This window comes from Podarcis bocagei (assembly GCF_964188305.1).
Source record: "Podarcis bocagei genome assembly, chromosome: 12".
Taxonomy (NCBI): domain Eukaryota; kingdom Metazoa; phylum Chordata; class Lepidosauria; order Squamata; family Lacertidae; genus Podarcis; species Podarcis bocagei.
In genome coordinates this window covers 4,414,001-4,436,459 of record NC_138137.1, presented here as the reverse complement: position 1 = coordinate 4,436,459, position 22,459 = coordinate 4,414,001, and the positions used below count along the sequence as shown (strand labels likewise).

General features: G+C 42.9%; 1 protein-coding gene across 4 annotated transcripts in view; it reads right to left on the bottom strand.

Annotated features, from left to right (window-relative positions):
* Nucleotides 1-22,459, bottom strand: part of GLI3 (GLI family zinc finger 3) — a 255,223-nt gene that overhangs the window by 77,717 nt on the left and 155,047 nt on the right. For all 4 annotated transcript variants that reach the window (XM_081165088.1, XM_081165090.1, XM_081165089.1 and 1 more), the window contains one exon: nucleotides 3,143-3,348. In XM_081165088.1, coding sequence (XP_081021214.1) covers nucleotides 3,143-3,348 — 206 coding nt within the window. The remainder of the gene's footprint in view (nucleotides 1-3,142; nucleotides 3,349-22,459) is intronic.

The window sequence follows — 22,459 nt, the reverse complement described above, 5'->3', positions numbered from 1 at the left end:
TAAAGGCAATGATCAGGAGATGGTGAAAAAGGAAACCAGCATGCAACTTGCTAAACTTCGTTATTTGGAAAGTTAAGTTTTGAAGTACTGGAGTTATTTCTCTTCATTCTCACCTGGGACATAGAAAAGGTCTTTTTTAATATGGTTTCCCAGCATGTACACATTTATGCATTTGATCCCCATCATCTCCAACCAGGACAGTGAAGGACCTTTGGGAAGCTCTGGAGAGCAGCTGCCAATCAATGTACACAAAGTGTGGGGAACTTTTGGCCCTGCAGGTGTTGCTGAACTGCAACTCCCATCAGCCGAGCAAGTACGGCCAATGGCCAGGAAGGATGGGAGTTGTAGACTAACAACACCTGGAGTCTCAAAGGTTCCCCACACCTGGTGGAGACAAACTGAGCTATGTTCCTAATGGCAATTCTTACAAAAATTATTAGAAATTACATACTTGCTATATAAATATGAAGCTGTAGATCAAGGGAGATCTAGAGACCAACAATACATAACCGATATCCAAATAGGATTTTTCAACAAATACCAAGGTATTGACATACACACATGCCCTATAAGTTTTGAGGAATTAACTAAATGTTTTAGACGAAAAGCTAAACTTTCTTTTTCACTATTACAAATGCCCTGCATATGTAATATAAATTCTGATTGACAACAGGTCATTAAAATTTATTCTCATAAGAACAAGCACCCATAAGTAATGGATTATCTGTAAAGGTATATGTTCTTATATGTGAGGATTAATTAGTTACGGTATTATCCATTTGGGCAGCGAGAACAGCTCATTTTTCAAATTCAGCTAAAGGCAGACTGTCGGTTTTGTAAATCTGCCATTTTCATATGTGGTGGGAAGCACTTTTCCCTTAATTAAAATAGTATTCTAATTGTCTTCCATACACACTAGCTAGCTAATTTGACCCATTATAGCTCAATTTAGCAGCAATTACCATTTTAAATACTCAAATTACAGTATTATTACTGTACAGTTAACAGAGCCCAGAATACATACCCCCCCCCCCGTTACTCAGATGAAATACCTACCTTGGTTTTCTTTTCTCTCCATAGGAATTTTAGATGTTCTTACGTTAGCATTATTTTATAATATTAACTTTGGGTAGGTTCACACAATCATGAATTTTCCATTTTCCTCATGAGTAAACTTTTTCAGTCAGTCAAGAATGTTTATTCTAGATTTCTTGGTCTTGTGAATGGCTCAGGACGTGGCCAAATCATGAACTATCCAAGGTTCATGCTAGCACACAGCCTGCATATATGTCACAGAGCAAGCTGGTCTGTAAATCCCACAGTTGAAAGTTGGAGTTAACTTTTTATTAGTGAAACACCATCTTTACAGCCTTGGCTGAGTTTTGGGCCTAATGAGCACAGTTGCTCATGCCCTGTAGGTCCTACACTATGAAATCTGTTGCTGTGACTAAAAGCAGTCTAGGTCTCCTCCTCTTCAGGACTTCTTGCAAGCAATTGGAGACGCTGCCTGCATGCAGACTGTCTTTGCTCCTCCTGTTTCATACCTCTTCTGGAAGTCTGGGCAGGGAGAGGAGCTTGTCGTAGCAGCGGTGGGGGGGCACCTGTGACTCTTCGCTAGCCTGACTCATCAGTGGCGTGGCGTGGGTTGTCAGCACCCGGGGCAAGGCAAGTAATTTGCGCCCCCTAACCCGTGGATTTGCGCCCCCTAACCCGTGGATTTGCGCCCCCTAACCCTAACCCCCAGATGTTGCGCCCGGTGCGGCCGGCCCCCCTGCACCCCCACGCTACGCCACTGTGACTCATATCTGCCGCTTGACCTCCCCCCTCCTATTTGTCTGCTTCAGCTTCTGCCTCTGATTCCGAACTTCTCTCTGCCACAGACTCTCCCAACTCACTGAGCCCTGTCAGCCCTTCAGCTTCTGACACCTCCACTTCCCTGTCTTCTTCCTCTGACCACTCATCGTTGTCCCACCACTATTGCCCAGGCTTTGAGCCTTCTTCGCTTGGCGATTCCCCAGCTGGTTCCTCCCACCATTCCTTGTGTCTAACCAGTCCATGGCAATATATATGGACCTGCAACTGGAAGGAGGGTTGCACCACACAGCAGGAGACAAAAAGGGAAAACCAGCTGGGGAGCAGCAGATGCATATACTTTTTATATGAAATTATTAAATGTTTCTGGAGTTTTGTTACATTTGTGTAATTTTCGTAGCTGCCCCTGATGAAGAACACATATTTTACAACATGTGAAATTTGCAAAACAGGTTTGCAAAAAAATCTTTCTTGCATTCACTTGTGTTGCTTTCTCCATCAATCTGCATAGATGTGAAACCATTCTCAAGGCTGGATTTCTGTATTCTTATCTAAGCATGGGTTGGGCGAAAATACAACTCATAATTATAAAATCCAAACCTTGAAAGCAAGGCTAACTGATTCAGATAAATAAAACGATGCTGATAACATGGCCCCCTCTCTAGTTTAAAGCTGGCTTAATTTTAAGATGGTTCAACTAAAAGCAATGGGGAAAACTAGTTACAACTAACTTGTTCCACTGGTTTCAATGGAAACTAGCAATGACTAACTTTAGATGGATTAAGATAATTTATGCTTTTAAACATAAATAAACTCTTGGTTTATAACTCTGAATTCAAGGGGACCTGTCTTCATAATGTTTTGCCTACCAAAAATTTGGCAAGAATTACATTTTTTTCCAAATTAAATTTAATACAAGCAATCACAGTCCCATGGAATGAAGACAAAACGTTTGTCTCCTTTTAAAAAGTTCTGGGAAGAGACTATGGCTAAATGCCACGAACTGATTCCAACACACTGTATTCCTATCTTGCCTATTTTACACTGGTGTAAGCAAGAAGAAAGGCAGTCCATGGCGGCAGGAGTTAGAAGCAATAAATATATTTCCATATTTAAAATTTCAAACAAGATGGTACCTTTAGTTGATGTTTCAATGAAATGTACAAATGACCAGCTATAGGCTGATGGAAGTATTGAAACATTTATGACATAATAAATGTTTGACAAACCTGCTGCAGCTGATTGGAAGGAGCTGAAGAGATCCTTTGACAAGATTAATGTAACTGCTGCCAAAATGAGAGCAAACAGGAAAAGCTGGTCTGAAACTCACCATCTGTGGGGCTGAGGCCCCGAGCCGCTGAGATCATAGACAGAGAAGGGCTGCTGTGCAGTGATCGGATATAGTCCATGTAAGGGTTAATGTAGGGATGAGGGGGGCTAAAGGGAGATTCTGATGCTGAAGCAGGGTTCCTGTGGGGGGATATTCTGATGAACGGCAATTCTGAATATGTTGGGCTACCGGATAGAGCAGAAGGCCTAGAACAGAAAGAGAACAAAATATACAGTATGTTTGGTGTGATTTTTTTTTTTAAAAAAAATATAGCATACCCTCACTTAAAGTTAACTGTTATCCACAACGAAGATCAACACACACCATGTTGAATCCAGACTAAGCTGGTTGAAATCAATGGGACCTGAGTTGGGTTGTGACTAATTTGTCCCGAAGATTGTCTATGGGACCCAAGTTCAACTGGTTGACTCAAGGCATGTTTCCCATTGCACAGATAGAAAAGCTGTAGGAAACATGTTTTTCCTTCTCCTTTGAAAGTGCTAGCAAGTGTGTCACCAACACTTTTAAATGAAAAAGCTGTTTGGTCACCCTGCACCCTACAACCTCAAATATCATGCATCCTGCAAGGAATTTGACAAGTATATTAGGTAGTCTGTATGATTAATGACTGTTACAAATACAGAGGTACCTTGGTTTAAGAACAGCCCTGTTTACAAACTATTCAGTATACGGATTCTGCAAAACCGGAAGTAGTGTTCCAGTTAGCGAACTTTACCTCAGTCTACAAATGGGAGCTGAACGGTGGAAGGCCACATTAGGGAAAGCGTGCCTCCATTTAAGAACGGCTTTGGTTTAAGAACGGACTTCCAGAACGGATTTAAGTTCGTAAACTGAGGTACCACTGTACACCAACACTTATGCCCAGTCGCATCCAACAGGAACATAAGAAGCTAGCTGGTACGGAAACAGATCATTGATCCATCTAGCGCAGCACTGTATACACTGACTGACAGCAGCTCTCTGGGTTTCAAACAAAAGTCCCTTCCAGTTCTACCAGGAGGCGCTGAGGACTGAACCGCCACCCTTTTGCATGCAACCCATACGCTCTACCAGCGTATTAGAGACAGCAACATTAATGGTGGCTGTTGCGGTCAGGGCAGGATCACCTCAGTAATTACAGATCACAGATTTGATTATTCTGCATATTAATGCAGTTTACATATGTTTAACTCATAGAGAAAAACAAAATTAAAGTATTCACTAGAAGTGTAAGAGGAGCCCCAGTAGCCTGTAGAAGAGAAATGCCATCCTGAGGGAGCAGAGCTTCCTTTACCTTGACCCTTCTGAGCTACCAGTCCCAACATGTAGAGCAGGTATCCCCAAACTCAGCCCTCCAGCTGTTTTGGGACTACAATTCCCATCATCCCTGACCACTGGTCCTGTTGGCTAGGGATGATGGGAGTTGTAGTCCCAAAACAGCTGGAGGGCCGAGTTGGGGGGTGCCTGATGTAGAGCCTTTGGATTGAGTCTCTCCCCCACCCCACCCTGTGCTTCTTTTCTAGTGGAACATTCCGGAATGGAGTACCATTCACCTCTGCTCAGGCTGCCACCGTTGCCTGCTAGCCAGAGGAGGTGCCTCCTTTACACCAAGTCAGGGCTTACTTAAAATAAAAATAAAAAAGCTGGGGAGGGAAGGAAGGAGTGGTAGAGTTATCCTTGCACACTCGGGTTTCTGCTGCTCATGCCGGGGGCGGGTGCCTTCTTCAGCAGGGGGAGTGGGCGAGTTTCTCAGCCTTACTCCAAGAGGCCCATACCAATCATAGCAGTGTTGCACAACTCCTTTTCTTTTTGTGCCTCAAAAGGACTCTGAGGCACGCAGTCTGTGGGTTAGGTGCTCACTAGGCTAGGTGCCAACCTTTAGCTTCCTGGTCTGAGCCCTGAAGTCCCTGGCAGATATGTGCACTGGGCAGCTACATAACACTCGCTAATCAGGGCAGTAATTGGAACAGGACTGTATTGCAAGGGAAAAGATGGCAGCCATCTCCATTCCATCAAATGCCACCTAAGAGGAGGCATTCCATCAGGATGCAGCAGAGGGAGAGAAGGGGAGCACAATAATTCAATCAGATCAGTGGAGAGATCGGCTCCATTTGGCATCTCCTCTCTCAGAACTGAATTCACTCCAGCTGGTCATTAGAAGAAATACTATGCAACTTTAAGAAATGGCGGCCGAAACTGCTTTTTTTCTTTCCTTCTAATTCTTTTTTCCATTGTGTTGCATAAAATAACTTAAAATAACTGAATATTTTAAGTCTGTTGATTGGAACATTTTGTTTTTATTGATGGAATATAATCCGCTTTTCCGTCGAAGGGCAGAGCAAAAACTGTTTAAATTATTATGACAGTAATACAATTATTACCTCTTTCCTTGGCTTGCTAGCCCATCCTTATTGCAACTGTCCCACTTCAATTAGGAACAAATTATATCCAGCTGATCCTGAGTTTGCTAACTATTACAAGACAGCTTTTGAGGATGCTTTTTTGATTGGGCAATTTCCCAACCAGCTGACAATAGATCAAAGATGCGCCATATGTTTGTTTTCCTTCAACAGGGCAAAGCAAACCATTGTGGAGCCAGACTGACAATCCAGTAATTTAATTAGCCACACAATGATTGCCAGGTGGAATGGGACATTTTTAACAGCAAACATGGAACTGTGAGAAAGCAAGAAAGAAGCCCTAAACCCAGGTGCTACCCAAACATAATGAGGAAGATTTCGAGAAGGAAACCACCTGCCTGGCAATGGCCCTTGACATGATGCTTCAGTGACGGGATACTCTGGGATGCCAGCAAATGGAAAGCTGTACGGAGAAGCCATTTTGTTAGGCTGCCTGTCTCAGCCAACTTGCCTGCTCTTTGGCAAAGGCTTGTCATTAAGCTTGTCACGAACGTGCAGCACCCCAACTGGCTGACCTCAGCTAAACGGTTTTTGGCCCAGTTTCCCCCAATTAATTTAGGACAGACACAGTAGAGTCACAGGCAGCAGCCAAGAGAACCACCAAGGGCAGCAAGTTCTTTTGATGTTGCTGACTTTAAGTATTATTTCTAAGGAAAAGAAAATAAGTACAAGTTTGAAAAGAAACTGAAGAGTCCCAAAGTGGGTTTCTCACCACTCAACAAGCAAACTGACTGCATTAAGGATGAGTTTTCTTCAACTCCTGTTCGGGGGAAAAGCATTATATTCATTTTTACAGCTTCCACAAAAGTAGGTTTGTACCAAAGTAAAAAAAACAACGAGTTCTATCTGAAGGTATAGCAGCTAGACGAGGCAAAAATAAAATTCATTAGTTCATGAGTTAGACTTTCCTCCAGGCAGCTGGACAGAGAAGCTTTTGTAAACTTGCTAAAATGATCAGGCAGGAAATTTGTATGACCCATTGACATATGGTCTTTCTTTCTTTAGAGCAGAAAGCACCAGACTCAACGTTATGTTTGTGAAATGTAAAGGTTATAAACTAAAAGGTTAAGAAAAATTACCGTATTTTACTTGAATCTAATGCTCAACTTTTTTGGCCAAATTACGTTGCAAAAATTAAAGTGTGCATTAGATTTGATGGCACATTTACATTCGCCAGCAAACACTTTTTTTGGTTTCAGGGTTCTGAAAATTTAGGTGTGCATTATATTCGATGGCGCATTAGGCTCGGGTAAATACGATAATGGCAATTATAACCTGCACCTTGAATTTGTTCATTAAATAGATAGATAGATGATAGATAGATGATAGATAGATAGATAGATAGATGATAGATAGATAGATAGATAGATGATAGATAGATAGATAGATAGATAGATAGATAGATAGATAGATAGATAGATGATAGATAGATAGATAGATTTCTATACCACCCTTCATCTGAGGATCACAGGGCAATTTACAATATAAAGACACAACAATACATAACATAATAACAAACAAAAACAAAAACCTTCCAATTTCTAACTAAACAAAGATCTGCAGGGATCATATACAGCTAAACCACAGGAGGAGTTCTCTGTTGAGGCTGGTACCCATTACCTCTCAGACAAGTTAACCATGACTCCTGCAACTGCTGTGTTGAGAGATTTATGTCGGGCTCGTGAAAATAATGAGAATGACTCCCAAAATCCTTATTTTTATAAATAATTAAAGTAGGAATTCATTTTATTTTTCTCCTAATTTTTCATTTGGGGTTTTCTATTGCAATATGCTCATGCCATGTTTACAAGGTATTTTCTGCAAACACGAAGGTGAGCAAAATGTTTTTAAAGGAAAGCTGAAATATGCATGATTTTATCAAGAGTCTCTAGGGACATGATAAAGTGCTGTGTGTTTCTAAATAGTGACTCACGTTTTTGGGTCTGGGGAAGCACTTGGTTCAGTTGTAGTCAATGTATCAGCTCACACAAATGCATAATGGTATGTCAAGACATTATAAGGTATGTGTAATCCCCCCCACCCTTTAGCTACTCCAACTAACATGCAAAATTATACCTTCTCAAACCTCCTGCCTTCCCTAGCATTACCCTCTGTTCTGGTCATTCTGATCCTCAACCCTACTCAAGTGTTATCACCACACATATTAAGGAATTGGAGCAGGGCAACCCAAAACCCGCACCCAACATCTCCATCCCTGCTAGTTCCAGATCCAACCTTTAAGTGTTGAGCAGGAAAGTCTGAGGGGGCTTCTTTGAGAGTTCTGCTGAATCTGCCCCACTATCAGGAATCCTGTGCAACTGTGTCTCCCAACCACAGGGAGGATTCTAAGTGCATTCAGCAGAAAACACAAAGAATCCCTTTCCAGGCCTTCAGATTAGCATACAAAGATGTGAGACTGCAGCCAAGAGGATGGTAAGAAGAAGAGTCTTGCATCTCCTTCCATGCTTTCCCGGCAAAAGCCTGAATAAGACTTGCTCTATGATCCTCATCCAACATTCTCAGTCCATTAACCTCAGCTACGCTCCATAATGTCACATATGGGAGTGAAGACCAATAATGCCCAAGTCTCTTAGTCAACAACTTAGCAGGAGAATATTTACCATACCATCATTGAAGCCAAACTAGAGAAGATATGAATTCTTCCCTCCCTTGATGAAACATGGGTCTCGGGTCCTGCTGTCCCCCTCTGTGGTTAAAAGCTAACTCTTCCTCTTAATGGGAAGCAAAGCTCTATAATTTCCTATCAAAAACTCCTTTCAACAGAGTAAGGCTATGCAGAGGAAAAGAATCTATTTTAACACCCTAGCTCTCTGGCAGCCTCAACCCACCCTGCAGATCAGTCTAGGCGATTGGGACCACCATTTGTAAATAAAGATGCATCATTGAAATGATTTTGCTGAAGAAATAATTCTAATAATTGAGCCAAGTCAAGACAGGAAGTGAACCAAGATACAAGCACTAACTAAAACTGTAGGTTACTGCAACACTTTATACAGTGGTACCCCGCAAGACGAACGGCTCGCAAGACGGAAAACCCGCTAGACGAAAGGGTTTTCCGTTTTGGAGGCGCTTCGCAAAACGAATTTCCCTATGGGCTTGCCTCACAAGACGACAGCCCATAGGGAAATCTCCGGGACAGCGGGGAAGCGCAGCGCGTCTTCCCCACTGTCCTCGGACCTCCCTTGATGAAACATGGGTCTCGGGTCCTGCTGTCCCCCTCTGTGGTTAAAAGCTAACTCTTCCTCTTAATGGGAAGCAAAGCTCTATAATTTCCTATCAAAAACTCCTTTCAACAGAGTAAGGCTATGCAGAGGAAAAGAATCTATTTTAACACCCTAGCTCTCTGGCAGCCTCAACCCACCCTGCAGATCAGTCTAGGCGATTGGGACCACCATTTGTAAATAAAGATGCATCATTGAAATGATTTTGCTGAAGAAATAATTCTAATAATTGAGCCAAGTCAAGACAGGAAGTGAACCAAGATACAAGCACTAACTAAAACTGTAGGTTACTGCAACACTTTATACAGTGGTACCCCGCAAGACGAACGGCTCGCAAGACGGAAAACCCGCTAGACGAAAGGGTTTTCCGTTTTGGAGGCGCTTCGCAAAACGAATTTCCCTATGGGCTTGCCTCACAAGACGACAGCCCATAGGGAAATCTCCGGGACAGCGGGGAAGCGCAGCGCGTCTTCCCCACTGTCCTCGGACCTCCTCCCGCCGCGCGGCATCGGAACAAAGCTCCGATGCCGGGCAGGGGGGGAACGCCTCCTCCCGCCGCACGGCATCGGAACAAAGCTCCGATGCCGGGCGGGGGGGAACGCCTCCTCCCCCCCGCGCGGCATCGGAACGAAGCTCCGATGCCGGGCGGGGGGGACGCCTCCTCCCGGCGCGCGGCATCGGAACGAAGCTCCGATGCCGGGCGGGGGGGGAACGCCTCCTCCTCCTCCCCACGCGGCATCGGAACGAAGCTCCGATGCCGGGCGGGGGGGAACGTTTCCTCCCGGCGCGCGGCATCGGAACGAAGCTCCGGTGCCGGGCGGGGGGGGGAACGCCTCCTCCCGGCGCGCGGCATCGGAACGAAGCTCCGATGCCGGGCGGGGGGGGGGGAACGCCTCCTCCTGGCGCGCGGCATCGGAACGAAGCTCCGATGCCAGGCGGGGGGGAACGCCTCCTCCCGCCACGCGGCATCGGATGGCTTTCCTGAAGACTTGGGGTGGGAGGAGGGTTTTCCTTCCCACCGCCAACATTCAGAATGCTGTTCTAAATGTTGGCGGCGGGGAGGAAAAACCCTCCTCCCACGTAAGCCCCGGGAACAGAGGGAAAGCGCTGCGCGCCTTCCCCTGTGTTCCCGTACCTGTCCTGAAGGCTTGCGGTGCGGAGAAAAGCCCTTCTCCGCACCGCCAGCCTGGCAAGCGGTTTCCCTAGGAACGCATTAATTGATTTTCAATGCATTCCTATGGGAAACCGTGCATCGCAAGACGAAAAAACCGCAAGACGAAGAGACTTGCGGAACGAATTAATTTTGTCTTGCGAGGCAGCACTGTACATGGGGCTGCTTCTGAAGACGGTGCAGAATTCAGCGGCCAGATTGCTTCACTGGGGCAAGGTGGTTTGAGCAGATAACGCAGATCCTGGCCTGGCTTCTAATTAGTTTCTGGGCCCAATTCAAAGTACTGGTTTTGACCTATAAAGCCTTAAATGGTTCAGGACTGCAATACCTCAAGGCCTGCCTCTTTCATATGAGCCGACCTGGACCCTGCACTCTCCATTTGAGGCTCTCCACAAGAGGTCGGGAGGATGGGCCTATTCTGTGAGGGAATGATCTCCCCAAGGAGGCTGCCTGGCACCTTCATTCCGTCTCTTTAGGTGCAAAGCGAAAACATTCCTCTTCTCCCAGACCTTTGGCTAATTAAACAATATATGGCCTTTAGAACTGGTGCAGGGTGGTGATTATTGTTATGTTTGTTATTGTGCTATGTCTTTTTCCTGTTTTTATACAGTAAACTGCCCTGTGATCCTTGGAAGATGGGCAGTATATAAATTTAATACAAACTTTTGTGTCAGAAACCTATTCCCATATACCTGTCCCTGTATCGCTGGATGCTGCCCTATCAAGCCACCTACTTGTGAAGACTTCCGCACATGAGATTTATCCTGACATTGTGTCTATGCAACATGCAAGAACTTCTTAAGGGGCCAGCTGTCACTTGAGCATTATGTAAACAGCAACTAGGAAGAATTATACCGGAAAACTCTTTGGATAGATTTGCATAGGAGCAGCCACTGAAACGTGCCAATCACACCGGAAGAGGTATGTGTGAAGCAGATGTAATTTATGATCTTCTGGCAAAAGGGTTAAAGAAGCCAAACTGTAAGGCAGCATAAGCAGCAACTGTGAGAGGGGCATCATCCAACCAAAACACAAACATATGAATTGCCCTGACTCAACTCTTGTAATAAAATCAGTGTGACTTGAAAGCACTGAAATTTTGGCGAATCAGTTCAAGATAAAAGTCTTTATATGAATGATCAAACCTCCCCCCCCCCCCATTACTCTCACACTTTATACCTCTTTTGATTTCCAACCTACGATGTGAAGGCATAGGACACATTACTGATACTGAAACTTAATAGGCCTAACGCTATATGATGTCTGGATAGGAGATGATATATGTAAATGCACACATATGTAAATGATTCTGAGTAATTCGTATCTATTAATTCTTTCCAATCACTCAGCTGCAAATTATATGGTGTCAAAGGCTCAAATGTCTTCTGCAGTGAGCTCAAAAGAACTGACATAATTCACACTTGCCCCCTCCAGTGGGCTAAACTTTACATTATTTATCCAATTCACCATGACTCAATCACAACAATATCAGGGTTGAAAAGCTTCTTTGTTAACCAGCTCAAGAACGGCACCTTATATGACAGAATATATGTTGAAATTAGAGCATATGTGCGATGCGTTTTTCTGAAATATGTGTGTTGGTTGTTTTCTCCTGCTGAATTTAAGCAGCCTGTCAAGACTACATTAGTGTGCAGATATCCATATAACACCACCCCACCCCACCCCACCAAAAAGGGAGGGTCAAAGAAATGTCTCTAACCTTCTCTCACTTAATGCTCCTAACTAAGCTAACGTAATAGGCATTTGTTTAAGATGCCCTCTTGTTTCATTGATGCACTGAGAGAAAGAAAAAAATTCCACCCCAACCAGTTTTGGAAGACGCCCTGGCCGCTATCTGAGCAACTGATGAGCTGCATGTGGTCATTAGAGTCCTCTGCTCTGAAATCACACCCTGGATAAACGACAGGGTCTGCCTGGATGCTGATTGATTAGAAGAAAGCAGAACTATGTAGCCATGCAAACACACACACACACACACACACACACACACACACAGCCACATATTTAAATGCTAAAGAACCTTTCACCGTTGACTTCACAACCATTAGAAGCTTCCAAATTAACAGCATTTCTCATATCCAGGTCTCTGCATTTTATCTTCTTTATTCTTTCAAATCCTGAAATTGCTTGGATAAGAGTTGAGGCTTTTTTTTTTAATACATACATTTCTAAGAGCAGCCTGAACTTTTAGGGGAAATTGAAGAGGCTTTCTGTCAACTACAGCTAAATCCTGCCTTTCTATATCAAAACCCCTTGCTAGAAAATTACTGTGCAGATGATAAGGCTGAAAGATATAATAAAAAGTGACTCTACTCAATTTACACTGCAATATTGGTATGACTGAATATTTTTCATTCAGGTGACTGATAAAATCACTAAACTGTATTGGAGATAAATAAAGGAGGCTTCTGTCAAGAATAAACACCATTAATCATAAAGTCTCACCCTCAAGAGTGGCTGTGCTCTGCCTCTGCACAAATACACCCTTGCAAGTGGCATGAAACTACTTCCTCTTCTCCCCCTTGTTTGCTTAGGGAATCTGCACGCTTGTTCTTTCTGGTGTATATATCCTGCTTCCCCACCTGCCGGTGTCTGGGGTACTAATCTGCAGACATACAATTTTTTTCTTTTTTCAATGGGCTCATCTAAGCATCGTGTGTGTGTTATTGTTATCTGCAACTGACTTAATTGTGCTTCATGCTCATGATCAAAAGAAAACACCTCTTTCTAAGAAGTATGACAGAGACCTGAATAACTGTAGCATCCCAAATGCAAATTTTTCATTCTAACTGGCAAAATGGCGCATCAGTTTGCAAATCTATTTGCTTCTATTCTCTTCTATTCTATATCGCTTAATGCCAAGGTGGCTTCTAAGCAGTTTATATCCAAGGCTGAACAAGAGTTATTCAAAGCTTTCCAATTTTCCCCAATGTTCTCCATTTAAATTGTCTATGACCTTATATGTGAGTTGTCATCAGGTTTCACTTCCACCATGTTTGGTGCTCCTAACTCCCCCCCAAAAAAACCAACAAATGCACCCATGACATTATATCAGAATGTTAAGATGCAAAGCACAGTCCTCTCAATTACTTTATTCTAGGAATCAACAATCAGGGGACTTCAGTTAAAATGAACTGCTACAGAAGCCTTTTTCATCTATTTATCTCCATGTCTAAAATATATTTACAACAATATTCACATTATGTCAACTTTGCTTCACTGTGTCCATGCACCCTCACACCTAATTGCCCAGGTGACCCAGAAATTCAAACCTGTTTAATTATGATGTTGTATAAAAGCCAATACACAAGATTTCTCATTCTAGAATGTCCCAAAAATGAAGTCAATGCTGGAGTTCTGAAAGGGTGGGGCTAAACTGCTCTGTGACCCTCAGATAAAGGTCACTGTTTCAGAAAGCAAATTTAACACCCATTTCAGTCGTGTCCTTAAATGCACCATGTAAGTGGGTGAAATTGCTATTCACTCCCTTTTCTTTAACTTCAATGAACTTTCTCAATGTATCATTGCAATTCTTCCTAACATTAATTTATCTCAATCCACATCTATGCAGAACGCATTCTTGCTGATGAACGGCGCCGTGGCCCTTTGCTCCTGGAGGAGGCAGAAATATGGAGTAGCCTTCCCCTGTAACTGCTGCCTTCAAGGGGCTGGGCGGGGGGGGGGGAGCGTGAGAGATGGTGGAGCTACTAGCCTGGTGAATCCTTTCACAATCATGGGTTTGCAGAGACCCTGTCTTAAGTTAACTGATCTAAAGTCTCTCTAGGTTGGAGGGAAATAAGTAAAATCAGTCTACAACCCATTCCTAAAGCAAATGGTGGTTCAAGAAATTCACATGCTATTAAAATGGAGCAAAGCAGAGCCCTGTGCACTAATGAGGTTTAAAAATGTACTTAGGTCTTCATGTGTAAGACACTTAACAAGCCGTTTGCTTCCTTGGCACAGACCAATAGAGAGTTGGAGTTGAGGCATAATCATGCAGGCAGCAACCAAATCGACTGGAAGAATTAGGAGACTTGCGGCCCCCGAGGAATGCAATTCATGCGGAAAAGCAGTTGCCAGAGTGAGGCTAGGGAACCGCGTGGGAAGAAAACAAAATAAACAGTCCAACAAAGAAAACAAAGCCTCTGCAATAAGGGCTTTTCCAGCCCTTGAGTACACTGAAACTTCAGAGGGTGCCTATGACAAAACCCCCACCAAACGCAAACCTCTCTGTGAGCAAAGACACCAGCAAAATGATGTCCTAGGTCAAAAAAGAGCCACAAAAATTCCTCAAGGTATTTTTGTTTAAAGCAGTGTGTGTGTGTGTGTGTGTGTGTGTGTGTGTGTGTGTGTTTGGGTGCACAAGAGCCAGATGGGGCACAGATAACCCAACAGTGAGCCATTGTTATACTATAAGCAAGCTGAAGTCAAGTCTTGATAATTACTTACGGTTTTTCTTTTTTCTGTCCTTCATAAATCATGTAAAAATGACACCAGCAGACGAGTGAAGGATCTAGCTGGTCCTGACTACGTATCACAAAGGCAAAAAAGTGTATGCATACATGTGCTATACAAACTTTAGACTCAATCCTAATTCTCTCAGGCAAAATTCTGATGACACTTAATTTCAGATTTTGCCCCTATTGGTGTTGTTTACATAAGGCGGTATGGACAGACTGAGCTATAAGAAAATAATAAAACACTGAAGCCAGCTTAATAACAGTTCCTCAGGTGATACTTTTGACTGGCAGGAAATGTTAACCAACAATTGTCAAAGCAAAGAATTTTGGCGTCAGCCCACAAACAGCAGTATATCAGCTCCCCAACAAGTAGATCTGCTTTGATCCATTTGTATTTTGTGTTTCTTTAAAAGATTTGGATATTATCTCCACTGCATTGCCCCCTTAAGCGCACTACTAAATCCTCTCCTCCCTCTGTATCATTGATAATTAAGAAGCAGCAGTAGCTATCCTTTGAAAATGCCAGAGTGGTTATTATTTCAACAGGTTTCAACCTCTCTGCCTTGCCCTATGTACTCTTGGCAGCTATGAAGGACTTCTTTCTCCTGGCTAGCTGCCTACAAAGGCTCTCAGATTACCCTCCATGTTCTCAATGTCTGCTTTGTGATTCTAACATATTTTCAATCATTAAAAGGGGGGGAAAATCCATTCCATTTCAAACACCTAAAATAAGTCATGTTCGCAATATTAAGCAACAACCCTCTGGGACTTCTGTTTTAATTACGATTTTACATGCTGTAACGTGAGCTTGTGAATTAAAGGAAAATAAATGAGAGAGGGTGACTGTAAATTTTTAAGGCAAATTCACTTCTCAAAACAGTAAATGTATCACTGACCGTATGTTTGCTGCTAAGATTCTGAAAGTGTGAATAATGCTGTGGTTTAAAAATATCATTTACAGGTTCGTAATTGTCCTTAATAATGGCTGGTAATGTTAATTATCCTGCATGCTTTTCATTTCTGCCCTGGAAATTCAAAACTAACATGCACTATACCATGCTACAGATTAGCAACTGTGTTGATTATCAGCAGGATCCCTATTAAACGTTGTTATGCAGACACAAAATGTATGTAAAATGTGTTTGAAGGTCACTGGTGACTCCACCCACCACCTTTCTGACTAAGCATTAGGATCAGGGCCGGGCTTATGTATAGGCTAAGTAGGCTGCAGCCTAGGGCCTCTAAATCTAGGGGGCCTCCCCAGCCCGCCCACCCCCAGCGGGCAGTCTCCCCTCTCCCCAAATTGCAAGCCCAAACGTGCAAGGGCAGGGCAACTCTGGCCCAGCAACTATGAGACTCGGGGCCAGCCAGTGGGGCCCAATTTGAAACTCTGGGGCCCAACTTGAAATTTTTTTGTGGGGCCCTAGTTCACAGCCAAATTCTGCAAAATCTTAAGAGCTATAAATAAAACCCATCTAGATTGCCTTGGTGTGGGGGCCCCTTAGGAGCGGCCCACAGGGTCCAATTTGGCCCAATTGCTCCTTTTGAAAGTGACAAACGTAGACAAACAAATTTTGACGAAGTTTTGGATGATTTTTGCTATGAGGAAGGCTAGGAAAAAAACATTTGTAGTCTTGCTTTATTTGATGGTTGTAGTTTACTTCTTAATATGTATTTTAAATCTGACTGTTTAATGAGAACATAAAGTAGATTCTAAAAGTGCCACACTGTCAGGTAATCATGGTCATATTGTTTACACCTCCCAGGCAATATAATTTGTAAACTCAAGGTTTTTTAAAAAGTACAGTGGTGCCTCGCAAGACGAAAAGAATCCGTTCTGTGATTCTCTTCGTCTAGCGGTTTTTTTCGTCTTGCGAAGCAAGCCCATTGACGGATTAGCGGATTAGCGCTATTAGCAGCTTTTAGCGGCTTATCTGCTGATCGGATCAGCTGATAAGCGTCTTAGCGGCTTAGAAAAAGGGGGGAGGGGGAAAAAACCAGCAGGAACTCGCAAGACATTGTCGTCTTGCGAAGCAAGCCCATAGGAAATTCATTTTGCAAAGCACCTCCAAAACGGAAAACTCTTTCGTCTAGCGAGTTTTCCGTCTTGCGGGGCACCACTGTACATTACAATTTCATTTTCCTAAAAAGTAATGCTTATTCCACAAAAGTTCAGTTATTGCAAAAAAAAATCCAGTGTTAATTTTAACATTCATGCATTTTTTAAAATCACCATGGTATTTAACAATAACATCTTATGTCCTTTAGAGGAGAAAATAGTGAATTGCAAAAAAATTTAATACCCATCATCATCCTTGGCGTCACTCAGTTTTGTTTATAACACTCTTCCATTTTCTTCTAGTTGTGAGGGTGGGGATTGGAAGGGGCCTCGCAAGTGGAGCAGTCTAGGGCCGCTCTTCTTCGAAATCCAGCCCCGATTAGGATGTCCAGCTATGCATCATACCATCAGTCCACATTAGTGTCAGGAGCCTCCTCATTTGATCACCCTGTGCTAAGGCCAACTGACTCTAGAAAAATGGGTGTGGGGGCTAAAATCCAGCTCTAAGGCAAGAGGGTGACCAGTAAGGAGCAGCTTCAACGCATCACCAGCTTGGCTAGGAGGCACCTGTGAGGAGCTGCCCCTGAAACAATTGGGGAGAAAGCCAAGGCCAATGGCACACAGGGAGCCCCATCAGAAGCAATGTTTGCCTCTCCTCCCAGTTCCCCCAGAGCCATGGTTTGCTGGAGGGCTGATAAGAAGAGAGACCCCTACCAAAGCTCAGACAGTGGTGGGGAGAGACCATGCCACTGGGCTGACCCTGCTAGTAAGGTGGGGTTTGGCCTCCAGCTCCAGTTTTCCCAGCAGGGAGGTCTTCTCCAGCTCCAATTAATCTAGTGGGGGAAGAATTCATGGATTTTCAATGCTGGCCTCTCCTCTGAAGTGAGCATTACCAAGTTCCTGATGCTCAATTCCGTGCCTGAATCCAGTGAAGTTTCCTGGCGCCTCTAGTTTGAATTTGGGAGAGTTTTGTCTTTTCTTAGTGAGAGGGTGACGTGCAGTAATCAAAATGGATGAGCATTGTGTTGAAGGATGGTTGAGGAAGACATTACTTTCGTTTCAGATGATATATGTACATTAGTGTCACTTTCACAAAGGTTATCTTTATCCTCACACAGACGATTGCTGTGCAACATGGACATTTTGATATTAGTCTTGAACAATTAAAAAGAAACAACAACCACCTTAAGTTTGTAAATTTTAGTTCTCTTTAAAGACAATAAAAGCCAAGACTGTAAATTTTAGTCATCTTTGAAGCAAGACTTAACAAGAATGGAAGTACAGTATTACACTTTTAAAAAAAAAAACGTCTGTCACACTTCCACTGCCTCCCAGGCCAGTGCAACAGGTTTGACAGAAGCCTCTATAGAGCTGCCTTCCTTCCAGTTCACTGAATTTGAATACCTCAGTCAATATCTGCTCACTGCCTAATAATGCTGACTGCAGCACAAAGAAAAGCACAGGAACTTTGTTCAAGAAACTCCAGAAGCAAAAAATATCCCACTTGTTCATTCTTTGCAACAGATAGGTCAAGGATGTCCTGAATTTTATACACAACATAAATATTGAAGCACACTCAGTTCAACATTACGGTATTTTATCCAACAAGTGTTTTAATCATCCTTCTACATTTCAAACTTTATATAATCACGAGGACTACACTGAAAGGGCAGTTATGCTCCACACCCCACCTATAGGAGCTATACATTATGGGGGTCATCTCTGTGGTAGCACCAATTGTTTAACTCCCTTTGATGTGCCAACGGTGGTTTCTCTTTAGTGCCAGTTTAAGTCCTGGTTGTTTCTCGGAGATTTAAGAATTGTTATTTTTGTAGTTTATCAGCACAGTCCACCATTTTGTTTTTTAAGATTATGGTAATCATTGCTTTATCTGCTCTGTTTTATTGGTGGTATTGTTCTCTGCCCTGAGAACAATTTGATATACATTCTTCAGTACTTTCCACATGGCCCTCAAATCTTCTGAAGAAGGGCGGTTAAGAAATATTTTAAAGAAGATACTTCAGTATTTATGCATTTCATTTTTGGGGAGGGGTATTAATAGCTGCCTATTATATTATATTTAGGATTTTTTGTGTAACTGTGAAAGTCAATGGGCTATTTAAGGTTGAAGAGGACTTTATGGCTTTATTTTGATTTGTTACGTTTTTCACATTTTGATTTGTGAACTGCTCTGGGCTTTTCCAAATTAAGCGCTCTATAAAAATTAAGCTAAATTTCTCGGGGGGGGGGGGAATGAAGAAGTAGTTCAGCTGCAAATTTCAAATTCTAAAAGGGGTCTAACGCTCCACCCACACAGACCTTTTTTCTCTTTTTTTCCTGGATTTCATCTGGCATGCTGTGCAGCTGAAGTCAGATGTATCTCAGAGAGTTGATGCAGACAACCCGGGCAGGCAAACAGCGGAGGACCTGCGGTGGGAAGTGCTGTCTTGAAAGCCCCACTAAGGCATGGAACTCACAGGGTGGCCTCAGGCGAGTCACTGCCTTCTCTACAAAATGAAACAGTCTTGTACCTGCTGGCCTGACCAGCTTGAAGGAAGGCTGATTTGTAAGTAGCCATGCAAATACTGGCCTCAGGTCCAACATATTCTGCCCTCAAGGATATCCCTTGCCTTACATGGGTCCTTTCGTATCAGGCTGCCCCTATTTGCTCTATCCTGGGTTGCATCAATAGGAGTATAGCATCTAGATCAAGGGAAGCAATAGTGCCACTGTATTCTGCTCTGGTCAGACCTCACCTGGAGTACTGTGTCCAGTTCTGGGCACCACAATTCAAGAAGGACACTGACAAACTGGAACGTGTCCAGAGGAGGGCAACCCAAATGGTCAAAGGCCTGGAAACGATGCCTTATGAGGAACGGCTAAGGGAGCTGGGCATGTCTAGCCTGGAGAAGAGGAGGTTAAGGTATGATAGCCATGTTCAAATATATAAAAGGATGTCACACAGAGGAGGGAGAAAGGTTGTTTTCTGCTGCTCCAGAGAAGCGGACACGGAGCAATGGATCCAAACTACAAGAAAGAAGATTCCACCTAAACATTAGGAAGAACTTCCTGACAGTAAGAGCTGTTTGACAGTGGAATTTGCTGCCCAGGAGTGTGGTGGAGTCTCCTTCTTTGGAGGTCTTTAAGCAGAGGCTTGACAACCATATGTCAGGAGTGCTCTGATGGTGTTTCCTGCTTGGCAGGGGGTTGGACTCGATGGCCCTTGTGGTCTCTTCCAACTCTATGATTCTATGATTCTATGATTCTATCCGAGGAAGCTGAAATCCCACCTTAAGGGGAAGCACGCACCATGCTATACTGGGTTACTTGCAAGTTTTTCACAAACCCCCTCATTGAGTCTCAGGAGCACAAACTAATTTTTGACCAGTTTTGCAGATATATTTCCAAATGAAGATTGATGAATTCCAGATAGAAGGATCCACATGCAGTGCCAAAAAGGTCACAAAATCTATACAAAACTCCCATTGAGTTTTATAAATGATGCAATATCACTCCATACCTAAAGCAGGAGACCACAGCTCTGGTCTAGACTCCAGGCTTCCTCTTTCCTGGCTTGTAAGAGGCCAGTTACTGGGGGGAAACTTTCCAGCTGACTTTCCAGTCCTAGAGTAAGATGCATAGTGATGTACAGCTGATCCAGGAAAAACATCTTCTAAGCTACACTCAACACATAATGCCTAGCACTTTCTAAGAACCATTTTCTTTCTCTTACCGAGGGTTCCATGCTAGTCTTTTCTCTATTTAGTACTACTGTACTTCTTCTGGAGGCATCAGTATCAGAAACAGGATTTCATTCCATGTATCACACCAATGGCCCCATGTAGCCATGGAATGTCCCAGGTAAGAAGGGCCTGTTTGCCTCTTTTGCCTTCACAGAATCATAGAGTTGTAGAGTTGGGAGGGACCCCCAGGGTCATCTAGTCCAACCCTCTGCAATGGAGGATTCACAACGAAAGCATCCCTAACAGATGGCCATCCAATCTCTGCTTAGAAACCTCCAAGGAAGGAGAATCCATCACTTCCCAAGGCAGTCTACTCCACTGCCTAACAGCTCTTACTGTCAGAAAGTTCTTTCTGAGGTTTAGTCAGAATCTGACTCAATATATCTTAGAAACAAAATCTACAGTCCACTTAGACCCTGTGAACTATCTGCTCCCTCTGGAGGGACAGCAGGACTCTGCGGGGAGGGGCTTTGCTGAGAATTTCCTCTTACACCATTCTGCCGGCAGATGCCTTTCCATCACAGGCATTCACTTTTTGATACCGCACTTTCTAAGTTAATCCCTGCATGCACAATGCAGAACAGCACAACTGCACTGAGAGCCCTGTGAAGCAAATGTTATACAAAATAAAAGTGATCGTTATTTTAAGTACGTAGAAATACATCTTGTAATGGATATAGTTTAACAGTTTGTTGTACTGTATGCTAATAAAGTATACCAAGGGCACATAAATCCTATCCTAGACCTCTGGAATTTAACTGTGGAAGAACTTTTCTGTACATGCAGGTCTCGCTATCCGAACACAAGGCGTTCTCAGGAAATCGTTTGTTAGACAAGCATTTGCCTAGTGAGTCAACAATTTCCACTGATTCCTATGGGGAAAGTTTTAATGTTTTTCCAAGCACAGAATGTTGACACCCCAAGTGATGGAAACCCTTCAAAACCCTGCAAAAGAAGCAGGGGCCATGCTAATCTACTCTGTGTAGATATATGGACTGCCAGAGCGAGCACAAAAACAAGGAAGGAAAAATGCTCTTTTATTTGCCGGATCTTCCCCTCTTCCCTCCCACCATGTTTTCTGTACTACACACAGTGCTGGCTGTTTGAATATCTGAATCTGTGATGCATATAAGCAAGGTTTAGGCACCAATTCCTTGTATTTGGATAAGTGAATTTTCATAAACGAGCATTTGGGTATGAATCCTATTATACAGCCCCAATTTCTTTTGCCAAAGAAACAAAAATGTATATAATAGGCAATCATGGTGGAATTACAAATATTTATAAATAACAAACTGAAAGCAGCCCACAAATAGGGTTTGTTTATTAGACAGATGGGATAGCAGTCCCAATTCACTGCTTGCTAACATTGTGCTCCATGTCCCATTGTTCTATGTTCTGCTCAATACAGTGTTCATTCTAAAGATGCATTATATGATCAAGGTAGTGCGAATCACATGGCTGGTTTATGACTGTCATGGTTACACACCTCTGTGTGGAATGTCTACATATTCATTGCAAACCCAATATTCAATCCTGCTGCTCACAGGTAGCCATGTATTTGAGGTTGCATACAGCCATTTAATTGTGGACAGCAAGGTTGTAACAAATGAAATTCCCTGGAGATGCTACAGGTGTTTTGTTTTAAATGTATTCATTTTATTGAAAGCTATTTTATCAAAATTGTCTAATGCCAAATGCAAACTGTAACATGGACATGATTTACTTCTAAGCAACTAAAACTATTTTAAATATTAAGCTCTGAGCATTACTTGTATTTAAAGCATTCAAATATTTTATGTACATTCAATCAGCCAGTGGTAAGTAGCTGTTATTTATAACAACAGAAGAAGACTGTAATTTACACAGGGCTAAACTGGGAAATAAAATAGCTGAAGGAGTTAACTGTTAAGGCCAATGAAATTAGAATTGAAAAACACACTTTCTTCCTTTTGCTTTCTTCCACCCCATTACATTTAATCTAATTAAATCTAACCCATAGTTTCTGCATTATTTCTTCCATGATCAAAGAAATGTGGAATATAAATTTAATAAAATAAATATTAAAACATAACTATAACTAAGAAAACAATCTGTTTGCTGCCTGCATGTGCAGTACTGAACACATACAAAAGTTGCAATTCTGCACTCACTTACTTGAGAGTAAGCTCCAATAAGCATAGTGGGACTTCTGCATGTTT